At 44.2% G+C, this 12,456-nt stretch overlaps 1 protein-coding gene across 1 annotated transcript in view; it reads left to right on the forward strand.

Annotated features, from left to right (window-relative positions):
• The window catches only part of dlgap2b (discs, large (Drosophila) homolog-associated protein 2b), a 142,092-nt gene that overhangs the window by 69,683 nt on the left and 59,953 nt on the right, over nucleotides 1–12,456 (forward strand). The window contains exon 2 of the mRNA XM_014144922.2: nucleotides 10,648–11,858. Within this exon, the coding sequence (XP_014000397.1) occupies nucleotides 10,725–11,858 (1,134 nt within the window). The 5' untranslated portion in view covers nucleotides 10,648–10,724. The remainder of the gene's footprint in view (nucleotides 1–10,647; nucleotides 11,859–12,456) is intronic.

Genomic DNA, 12,456 nt, shown 5'->3' on the forward strand with positions numbered 1-12,456 from the left:
GTTGTAGAAACATCTCAAGGATGATCAATGAAAACAGGATGCACCTGAGCCCAACTTCAAGTCTCATAGCACAGGGTCTGAATACTTATGTAAATAAGGAATTTCTGTTTTTTATTTATTTTCAAAGATTTCTAAAATTCTGTTTTCATTTTGCCCAATCTCTTCTACCCTTGCTTACGTATCAACTACCGCCGTGTCCCTGCACATTGATACTGCACTGGTAATGATCTTGTTAAAAGCATACATTCTCCTGTGTCTTTATTTTATCTGACCTAGTATTGAATATCTACTCTTTTTAAGATTCTTTCCTGGATTTACTATTTATTTACCTTTGATATTGAATACTGTATTGTTGTGGAAGAGCTTGCAAGTAAGCATTTCAATGTATTCTTTATACCTGTTGTATTTGTTTTACTTTTTACATTTAGCAGATGCTCTTATCCAGAGTGACTTACAGTAGTGAATGCATACATTTCATACATTTTTTTCATACATTTTTTTTCCCGTACTGGTCCCCCGTGGGAATCAAACCCACAACCCTGGCGTTGCAAACACCATGCTCTACCAACTGAGCCACACAGGACCAGTCTGCGGTACGTGTGACAAATAAACTTTGATTTGATATCCAGAGAATGCAGAGAGTTTCCTGGAGAAAAAAACATGATGTACGACTAAGGCCCTTATGTGTGGGTGGTGTATCTCATTCTTATTCCAGCCTGCAGAGCAGAAAGTGTTTCGATTACACTAGTTAATGACCCCATGGTCCCTGCTCATGTGGAAATACTGTATACTAGACCGCTGTGGGTTAATTTTCTGTTGACATTCAATTGTGTTTGTGTTTGTCAATCTGAGTGTTCACGTGCGTGTTTGCCTGCGTTTGTGTGTGTGTCTGCGTGCTTGTGTGTGTGTGCATGTTTGTGTGTACTGTAAGTGTTCATGTTGTACTGTATATGTGCAATGTATGCAGCGCTCTATACATGTATGACTACTGCTTGCTTGCCTCATTTTGACACATGTAGTTGCCTTGGCAACCACACAGTCCATCTCATCTGCTTTGCTGTGTGCTGCATTGTAGAGAGAGGGAGAGGGAGAGAGTGAACAAGAGAGAGAGAGAGAGAGAGAGAGAGAGAGAGAGAAAGAGAGAACGAGAGTGAGATGGCTACAGTTTTAATTGTTATACTGCAGGTGCAGTATGTACAGTGACTTTTTTCCCATGGCTGGCAGCCATCCAGCAGTACTGCCCTTGTCCTCCTATCCTCCTGATTCTCCCTCATATGTACATAGAGCACAAGATGGACCTGCCATATCATCTGCATGTTAGGGGTTAGCGACTCGCTAGGGCTGATTTATTGTGCTGCCAAGCCTGTCTGATGAGTTTCACTGTGCTATTCCCTGCCTCTACTCTACTGAGCCAGTCATTTTCTCGCTCTTCATTGATAACTATGGGGCTGTTGTAGCATTATTCTGCTTTGGCAGGGAACTGGGACAGGACAGAAAGGGGCAGATCCAGGCGCCAGCAGGTCACAGGTGGAGGTCTCAGTAGGTTGGTCACATGTAGAGAAGTCACAGGGAAGCAGGTCTCCGGGTAGGGAAAGGTCAGAGACTGGACAGGCTGGGATCAAGCCAGGCAGGTAAGGGTCAGGCATGATTGCTATGATGGTCTGTCAGAGGACCTGTTGAGTTCTACAGGTGTGTGTGCGCGTGCCTGCATGTGTGTGTGAAGTTAGAAGAAGTCTATCCCTTAAGGCAGGGGTTTTCAAACGTTTCTGTATGGGACCCCCTCCCAGGCAAACCTGCGACCCAGGGACCCCCATCATATGTAGCGAAATAAAAAGTGTAAACTGTGTGTCTATTAGCTGTGAAGGTCTATTAGCTAGAAAGGTATCATGGCAGCATAGAGAAAATGTTGCAGTTTTGAAGCTAATTTCCAGCAATTCTACAGTTTGGCATGGAGCTGAGAGTCAATTTTGCAGTGTTAAAGCAATTTTCTGCATTTTGACGTGGCTAATGTTGTATTCCTCTGCTCAAACAGTATAACACAATCAATGGACATGTGCCCTGAATGCCCAGTCTTTGGAATGTTCTATTCTCCCTGACTGCAGTGTAAAAATAGAAAGACTCAAATACACCATGATAATGTAAAGAAACCATGACAAGTAGTGCATCTAACCTGAGATCTGGTGTTTGGGAGGTGTTTGAATGTAAACCAAATGTAAGTGTTTTGATACATGGAAAGTGCTTTTAAAAAAAGAATAAATGTCCTCTGAAACACCCAAAGAGGTTCTTCAATCTGAATATTGGTATTTTGAAGAGTGTTGTGAAAACTCTTTTGGGGGTTTTCAGTGCATGTAAAAGGCTCTTATATGTCTCTCATATAATCAATTGGTTAAGAAATGCAAATGGTTTGTTGCCTAAATATTGATTGATGATAAGTGCCTATGAAGAGTATTTTTTGTGAAATTCCACCTTAATTTTTGCATTGCTTTATTTAGACCGATTAGAAACAGGAGGAGACAGAGATGGGGTGAATGTGGGACAGGTGGAAGTGGGAATTGGACCCCTGACTTCTGGGGCAGTAAGATGATACATTTAATTGGAATTTCATTGGAATTTTACACACTCGACCATGCAAAAAAAATTGGATTCTCGGGTGAATTGAAATTGACTCAAAAAACAACCAACAACGGCCTCCCAAGTGGTGCAGTGGTCTAAGACACTGCAATACAGTGCTTGAGGTGTCCCTACAGACCCGGGTTCAATCCCAGGCTGTGTCACAGCCGGCTGTGACTGGGAGACCCATGAGGCGGCGCACAATTGGTCCGGATTAGGGGAGAGTTTGGCCAGCCGGGATGTCCTTGTCCATTGCACTCTCGAGACTCCTTGTGGCAGGCCAGGTGCCTGCAAGCTGACTCTGGTCACCAGTTGTACAGTGTTTCCTCTGACACATAAGTGTGGCTGGCTTCTGGGTTAAGCGAGCAGTTTCTCAAGAAGCAACTGTGGTTTGGCATGGTTGTGTTTCAAAGGATGCATGTTTCTTGACCTTCCCCTGGTCCATACCGGAGTTGCAGCGATGGGACAAGACTGTAACTACCAATTGGGGAGAAAAAGGGGTAAATGTTTTTAAAAAAACATGTACTTGATAAAAATGTAAGTCGTTTCAATGATTTGTTAATTTCATTTAGATAAATCCAATTTAATATGTTTCTGAAAATGTTGGCCTAAGTATATTTTATATAGAGACAATTTAGTAATTTAACTAATTACAAGTCTGGTTTTAATCTCCTTGCACTTCCTATCTTTCCACTTGGCTCTATTTTTAGAGGATTGTGGGTAATTCCATTTTTGTGGACTTTATGATTATTTTACACAATGTTGTATGCATGTTTGAAGAAAAAAGTATACTTCTATATTTGTATTAAGCAGCTTGTTGTGCCATGAGGTGTTGGCCTAATGGATCACAAATAACGGTTTTCAAAACTATCAGGCAAAATGGTGTTCAATGATGAGAAGACCCATTCGCATTTCCAACTTTAATGGTAGAGGGAGATATAGGGTCCTGCTATGCTTGCTGTAAAACCTCTAGTTGCTGCTGGCAGATTGACTACTGATCAACAATGCCTGCAAATGATCAGATACATAAATCAATGAAAATACTCCAGAAGTGATTTAATTCTTCACCAGACAGGATTTGAAACACCATAATAGTGTTTAGAAGTTTAGAGAGAGAAAATGACACCCAAAGAGAAGGTATCTAATTCTGCACTAAACAGACTTGAAACACCAAAATTGTGTTTTCAACCTCTTCCGGTAGTGTTCCCAGTCCCTGGCAAGGTGTTGCACAACGCTTGATTAAGTGATGTTACAACACATGACGTAATGTTTCATAACATCTCAGGATGATGAGTTTCAATACTCCAGCAAAGTTAGAGTTTCATCTCCTACAAGTTGCTGGCAGTAAAGTTGCCACTAGTTTTGAGTTACAACGCACTTCATTTTAACAGTGTGTTGTTTAAGTTGAAACTGTTTTCCATCCTGAAAATTACCACTTAGATGGCCCGCCTAAGAATTTTCTATACAGAAAAAAGCCTGTAATTAGCTCCAATGACTGTAATTTCCTCCATATTAAAATCATAGCTTGAGATTTTGCAAATTAAGCCATTTATCTACTTTCCCAGACTCGGATGAACAGGAACAGCTAGCATGCTAACTGTCCATGTAGACTTACAGTCACTGCGCTAACGCTAGTTAGTCATTGCAGTCATTGCGCTAACGCTAAAGTTCCTTTATACTGGACGTAGAGAAATACAAATGTTATCCACAGTGGTATTTTGTTGCAGCCTGCGAAATTCATAAAATAAAATAATTTCACATAAAAAAATTTATAAAATCTCCAAAATAATAATTGTGGACCCCCTGCAATACTTCCACGAATCCTTGCAACATGCCGTACACAACCCTGACAATGGTGTATAAGTTTATACACACTACCGTTCAAAGGTTTGGGGTCACTTAGTTTGGAGTTTATGAAAGAAAAGCCTCCCACTCCTCTTTTCTGGTTAGAGCCACTTTGCTCTGTTCTGTGAAGGGAGTAGTACACAGCATTGTACGAGATCTTCAGTTTCTTGCCAATTTCTCGCATGGAATAGGCTTCATTTCTCAGAACAAGAATAGACTGACGAGTTTCAGAAGAAAGTTCTTGTTTCAGGCCATTTTGAGCCTGTAATCGAACCCACAAATGCTGATGCTCCAGATACTCAACTAGTCTAAAGAAGGCCAGTTTTATTGCTTCTTTAATCAGGACAACAGTTTTCAGCTGTGCTAACATAATTGCAAAAGGGTTTCCAGCTACAATAGTCATTTACAACATTAAATGTTTACGCTGTATTTCTAATCAATTTGATGTTATTTTAATGGAGCAATTTGTTTTTGCATTTCTTTCAAAAACAAGGACATTTCTAAGTGACCCCAAACTTTTGAACATTAGTGTACACGTATCACATTGCACAATTTTCTTTTAAGATAGGATTTTCACATCTGTTCAGGAGGACCCTATTATGTTTTTCAGTTTTCAGCAGTGGTTGCCATGACAACTGTGCATTTTATTTCAGGCTCTTTTGATACAGTGTGGAGGGATCAGAGTCCCTAAACAGTATGTAAGATTGTGGATGTATTAATGACAGGGGTTTCCTGCAGCAGGAGAAGGATTAATTAACAAGTTGATTCCGATACTCCTAATCATCTGGTTTGGTGTTCTTGTTCAATATTGTGTATAATTTTGCTCAAATGACATTCCAGAATGATAAGTCCTTGGTAACCTTTTTGTGCGACCATCTTGGCAATTTCCCAGCCAGTTTAGCAATATTTGGTTAATGAAAATTCCCAAATATTTTTTTCGGGGTGTGTGATAAGGGATTGTTGCAAACAGTTTGTATCAAAATGAAATGTTGCAAGTACATACGCATGTTAGTGTATTGCTAGTGCAGCCGCTTTTTATCTGTCAGAATGGAAGATGTCTTTAGTCCTAAGCTCCTAGGTATAGCACTAGAAGTGGAACAGGAACTGATGTAGAGTACAATGGTTTTGTTTATGGAGGACTCTTAAGGAGGCTTATGGAAGGGAGAGGAGATGAGAGGAGAAATAGAAGAGATAAAACATTCCTGTGGGCCTCTCCAGATCCCGTAAAGCCTAGAGAATGATTAGCCTGAGCCTGTCAGCCGGGCACAACCGGTCTTCACGGCGCTGTGCTGCACTGGTGGCAGAGACGGAACAGCCTGTCATCTGTTTTAAATAGACCTGACACAAGAGGGAGGGGCACTGCAGGTTCCTATACAGCTTCAATTACTTCTTGTCAGCCTCAGATATGAGTGGAACTATTGTCAATTTGATAGGTAATAACTTGTACTCACCATGTTCTCCTCGTGAGACTTTAGACCAGGGGGTGTCAAACTCATTCCGTGGAGGGCCTAGTGTCTGCAGGTTTTTGGTTTTTCCTTTCAATTAAGCCCTAGACAACCAGGTGTGGGGAGTTCCTTACTAATTAGTGGCCTTAATTCGTCAATCAAGTAAAAGGGAGGAGCGAAAACCCGCAGACACTCGGCCCTTCGTGGAATGAGTTTGACACCTGTTCTTTAGACCCTCCTTCAGAGCACCGTGATTTAATGTGTGCTGCTGGATGTGGATTGTGGAAACATGAAGTGGAGAGTGCACGTTTGGTGAATATGTTCAGTACAATAATGCATGCACCTAACACAGGTTAGGGGGATCCCTTAGATCAGAGGTTTTCAAACCTGTCCTCGGGGTCCCCCAACCGCTCCATGTATTTGATACATTCCAGAGCTAGCACAACTGATTAAAATCAAATGTTATTCATCACATGCTTAGTCCACACCTGCTGCTTACAAACAGTGAAATGCTTACTGACGGCCCTTAGCAACAATGCAGAGAGAAAGAACATTTACAAGAATTAGAAGAGTAAAACACGTAATAATAAAAGTAATAATAAATACACAATGAGTATTGATAACTTGGCTATATACAAGGGGTACCAGTATCGAGTTGATGTGCAGGGGTACGAGATAATTGAGGAACAGTTGAAGTCGGAAGTTTACATACACTTAGGTTGGAGTCATTAAAACTCTTTTTTCAATCACTCCACAAATTTCTTGTTAAGAAACTATAGTTTGGCAAGTCGGTTAGGACATCTACTTTCTGCAAGACACAAGTAATTTTCCCAACAATTATTGACAGACATACTATTTCCCTTATAATTCACTGTATCACAATTCCAGTGGGTCAGAAATGTACATACACTAAGTTGACTGTGCCTTTAAACAACTTGGAAAATTCCAGAAAATGGTGTCATGGCTTTAGAAGCTTCTGAAAGGCTAATTGACATCATTTGAGTCACTTGGAGGTGTACCTGTGGATGTATTTCAAGGCCCACCTTCAAACTCAGTGCCTCTTTGATTGACATCATGGGAAAATCTAAAGAAATCAGCCAAGACCTCAGAAAAAAACATTGTAGCCCTCCACATGTCTGGTTCATCCATGGGAGCAATTTCCAAACTGCTGAAGGTACCACGTTCATCTGTACAAACAATAGTGCGCAAATATAAACACCATGGGACCATGCAGCCGTCATACCGCTCAGGAAGGAGACGCGTTCTGTCTCCTAGAGATGAAAGTACTTTGGTGCAAAAAGTGCAAATCAATCCCAGAACAACAGCAACCTTGTGAAGATGCTGGAGGAAACAGGTACAAAAGTATCTATATGCACAATAAAACGAGTCCTATATCGACATAACCTGAAAGGCTGCTCAGCAAGGAAGAAACCACTGCTCCAAAACCGCCATAAAAAAGCTAGACTACAGTTTGCAACTGCACATGGGGACAAAGATCGTACTTTTTGGAGAAATGTCCTTTGGTCTGATGAAACAAAAATAGAACTGTTTGTCCATAATGACCATCGTTATGTTTGGAGGGAAAAGGGAGATGCTTGCAAGCCGAAGAACACCATCCCAACTGTGAAGCACGGGGGTGGCTACACTAAAATAACACATCCTAGATCTGAATGAATGAAATAATCTTATTAAATACTTTTTTCTTTACATAGTTGAATGTGCTGACAACAAAATCACACAAAAACAATCAATGGAAATCCAATTTATCAACCCATGGAGGTCTGGATTTGGAGTCACACTCAAAATTAAAGTGGAAAACCACACTACAGGCTGATCCAACTTTGATGTAATATGCTTAAAACAACTCAAAATGAGGCTCAGTTGTGTGTGTGGCCTCCACGTGCCTGTATGACCTCCCTACAACGCCTGGGCATGCTCCTGATGAGGTGGAGGATGGTCTCCTGAGGGATCTCCTCCCAGACCTGGACTAAAGCATCCGCCAACTCCTGGACAGTCTGTGGTGCAATGTGGCGTTGGTGGATGGAGCGAGACATGATGTCCCAGATGTGCTCAATTGGATTCAGGTCTGGAGAACGGGCGGGCCAGTCCATAGCATCAATGCCTTCCTCTTGCAGGAACTGCTGACACACTCCAGCCACATGAGGTCTAGAATTGTCTTGCATTAGGAGGAACCCAGGGCCAACCACACCAGCATATGGTCGGTCTCACAAGGGGTCTGAGGATCTCATCTCGGTACCTAATGGCAGTCAGGCTACCTCTGGCGAGCACATGGAGGGCTGTGCGGCCCCCCAAAGAAATGCCACCCCACACCATGACTGACCCACCGCCAAACCGGTCATGCTGGAAGATGTTGCAGGCAGCAGAACGTTCTCCACGGCGTCTCCAGACTCTGTCACGTCTGTCACGTGCTCAGTGTGAACCTGCTTTCATCTGTGAAGAGCGCTAGTGGCGAATTTGCCAATCTTGGTGTTCTCTGGCAAATGCCAAACGTCCTGCACGGTGTTGGGCTGTAAGCACAACCCCCACCTGTGGATGTCGGGCCCTCATACCACCCTCATGGAGTCTGTTTCTGACCGTTTCAGCAGACACATGCACATGTGTGGCCTGCTGGAGGTCATTTTGCAGGGCTCTGGCAGTGCTCCTCCTTGTACAAAGGCGGAGGTAGCGGTCCTGCTGCTGGGTTGTTGCCCTCCTACGGCCTCCTCCACGTCTCCTGATGTACTGGCCTGTCTCCTGGTAGCACCTCCATGCTCTGGACACTACGCTGACAGACACAGTAAACCTTCTTGCCACAGCTCGCATTGATGTGCCATCCTGGATGAGCTGCACTACCTGAGCCACTTGTGTGGGTTGTAGACTCCGTCTCATGCTACCACTAGAGTGAAAGCACCGCCAGCATTCAAAAGTGACCAAAACATCAGCCAGGAAGCATAGGAACTGAGAAGTGGTCTGTGGTCACCACCTGCAGAACCACTCCTTTATTGGGGGTGTCTTGCTAATTGCCTATAATTTCCACCTGTTCTCTATTCCATTTGCACAACAGCATGTGAAATTTATTGTCAATCAGTGTTGCTTCCTAAGTGGACAGTTTGATTTCACAGAAGTGTGATTGACTTGGAGTTACATTGTGTTGTTTAAGTGTTCCCTTTATTTTTTGGAGCAGTATATTTATATCTACATATTCTTATTCCATCCCTTTACATTTGTGTGTATAATGTAGTTGTTGCTTTGTTAGATTACTTGTTAGACATTACTGCACTGTCGGAACTAGAAGCACAAGCATTTTGCTACACTTGCATTAACATCTGCTAACCATGTGCATGTGACCAATAAAATGTGCTTTGATTTGATTTGAATGCATGTCATGGCTACAGATGCGAGTGCTACTGGGAAATTGTCATTTGGACAGGTTACCTTGGCGTTTTTGGTAGAGGGACTATGCTGGTCTGTTTGAAACATGTAGTTATTTCAGACTGGGTCAGGGAGAAGTTGAAAATGTCAGTGAAGACAAACATGCCAGCTGGTCAGCGCATGCTTTGAGTGCGCATCCTGGTAATCTGTCTGGCCCTGCAACGTTCTGAATGTTAACCTGTTTAAAAGTCTTTCTCACATCGGCTATGGAGAACATGATCACACAGTCGTCCGGAACAACTGGTGCTCTCGTGCATCATTCAGTGTTGCTTGCCTCAAAGCATAGATGGCATTTAGCTCATCTGGTAGGCTTGTCACTGGGCAGCTCGTGGCTGGGTTTCCATTTGTAGCCTGTGATAGTTTGCAAGCCCTGCCACACCGACGAGCGTCAGAGAGGGTGTAGTAGGATTTGATCTTAGTCCTGTATTGATACTTTGCCTGTTTGATGGTTTGTTGGAGGGCGTAGCGAGATTTCTTATAAGCGTCCAGGTTAGTGTCCCGCTCCTTGAAAGCAGCAATTCTAACCTTCAGCTCAGAGCAGATGTTGCCTGTAATCCATGGGTTCTGGTTGGGATATGTATGCACAATCACTATGGGGACAACGTCATCGAAACACTTATTCATGTAGCCGGTGACTGATGTAGTAAACTCCTCAATGCCATCAAAAGTCCTGTAGCTTAGCATCCACTTCATCGGACCACTTCTTTATTGATAACATCACTGGTACTTCCTGTTTGAGTTTTTGCTTGTAAGCAGAATCAGGAGGATAGAGTTATGGACAGATGACATGCTGGTAGAAATGAGGTAAAACAGATTTCAGTTTTCCTGCATTAAATTCACTGGCCACTAGGAGTGCCGCTTCTGGATGAACATTTTCTTGTTTGCTTTATGGCCCTGTACAGCTCGTTGAGTGTGGTTTTATTGCCAGCATTGTTTTCTGGTGGTAAATAGACAGCAATGAAAAATATAGATAAAAACGATATTTCCTTATTAATTAGTGACCTTAATTAATCAATCAAATACACGGGTGGAGCTAAAAACCTGCATATCACTGCCCACTATGAAATGAGTTTGACACATGTGCGATAGTAGATCTTCAAAGTAAATGATCAAAATCTTCATTAGATTTCATGAGAATTTAAAGGAACAATTTGCCAGCTGCCTTGCTGCTGTTTTTGAAAGCAGCTGAAACAGCGGCTCTTGTCTTAATGGAGATTTTGAGCGATCACTTACTGTACTTACGTAAGGTCACTGAATGCATTTACACCAGTCTGAGCATTAATCTTGTTCCTCTCCCTCTGTGTATCTCTGACAGACCAGCAGTATTCCCTTTGGTCCCCGTCTTGACACCTCGATGAAGACAGACGCCTCCCTGTCCCCCCAGCCAGGAACATGAAGGGCTTATCGGGTGGCCGCTCCCAGCACCAGATCCCCTCGCCCCATGGGCTAGACCAGTTTGACCATCCTCAAGACTTCCATGGCATGGGCCACCATGGCGGAGCCTCTGAGTCGCGCCACTCCTCCTACCTGCTCAGCCCCACCGAGAGCTGCCCAATGGACTACCACCACCGCTACTCACCGCGCAGCTCCATCCACTCTGACTGCATGATGATGTCCCCCGTCATCATGGCGCCCTCATCGGGTGTTGGTGGTGGCGCCGCCATTGACCACATCTCCAGCAGCACCTTCCCCAGAATGCACTACAGTTCCCAGTACTATGACTCGGCCACGCGGGACGACTGCGCCGCCATCACCGCCTCCGCCACCTCCCATGCTGCCGCTGCCCCCACCACTTCAGTCTTGCAGTACCAGGGCAGCGGCAAGAGCAACCGCATCCCGGCAAACCTGCTTGACCAGTTTGAGAAGCAGCTACCGCTGCACCGTGACGGCTTCCACACACTGCAGTACCAGAGGACGTCCACCACCACCACCACAGAGCAACGCAGCGAGAGCCCCGGACGCATCCGCCACCTTGTCCACTCTGTCCAGAAGCTCTTCACCAAGTCTCACTCCCTGGAGGGCTCGTCCAAGATGAACGGAACCAAAGGTGATGGTGGAGGAGGGGGACACCACGGCGGCTCCCAACACAGCCACCACGGAGGCTCCAAGCATGGCAGCAAGCGAAGTAAGAGCAAAGAGCGCAAGACGCACCGCTCGGGGGGCGCGGGCGGCTTCTGGAGCTCCGACGACAACCTGGACAGCGACAGCACCTACCGCACGCCCAGCGTCATGAGCCGTCACCATGGCGACCATGCCCATGCCGCCCACTGCTACCCGGACTCCATGCACCACAGTCACTTTGGGGACCTGTCCCTCAAGACCTCCAAGAGCAACAACGATGTCAAGTGCTCAGCATGTGAGAGCATGGCCATGACTCCGGAGGGAAAGTTTATGAAGAGGAGCTCCTGGTCCACGCTGACCGTCAGCCAGGCCAAGGAGGCCTACAGGAAGTCCTCCCTCAACCTCGAGAAACCCATGATGCACACAGACCTCAAGCCCTCGCTACGGGCCTGTCACTACCTACAGGTCAGTGGTGGTCTGTGTTCTGTGGTGTGTGTGTGTGCCACCGTAATGTAGACGTTACTCTGGACGTTGCACAAAGCTTACAGTAACTTGTGTTATGTGGAATACTGCTTAGCATTACATAGGTAGGCCTAATTTGATTCTCTCTTATTGATGAGAAATGCTTCAATCTCACATACAGTGAGCTCTAAATGTATTGGGACAGTGACAATTTTGTTGTTGTTTTGGCTCTGTACTCAAGCTCTTTGTATTGGATTACTATGAGGTTAAAGTGCTGACTGCCAGCTTTAGTTTGAGGGTATTTGTGTTACCACCTCACAGATCATCACACCAAATACAACTCTACGGCCTACGGCCTAGCCTAACCATAGTGCGAAAGCTAAACATGGATGAAACCATATTGGATGAACCGTTTAGAAAATTATAGCACTTTTGTACATTTTAGGGGACCAAAAGTATTTGGACAAATTCACTTATGTGTATTAAAGTAGTAAAAAGTTAAGTATTTGGTCCCGTATTCGTAGCGCGCAATGACTACATCAAGCTTGTTTCTTTTGGATGTGTTTCAGATTATTTTGTGCCCAATAGAAATTCATGGTAA

Source organism: Salmo salar, chromosome ssa15 (assembly GCF_905237065.1).
Source record: "Salmo salar chromosome ssa15, Ssal_v3.1, whole genome shotgun sequence".
In the NCBI taxonomy this organism is placed as follows: Eukaryota; Metazoa; Chordata; class Actinopteri; order Salmoniformes; family Salmonidae; genus Salmo; species Salmo salar.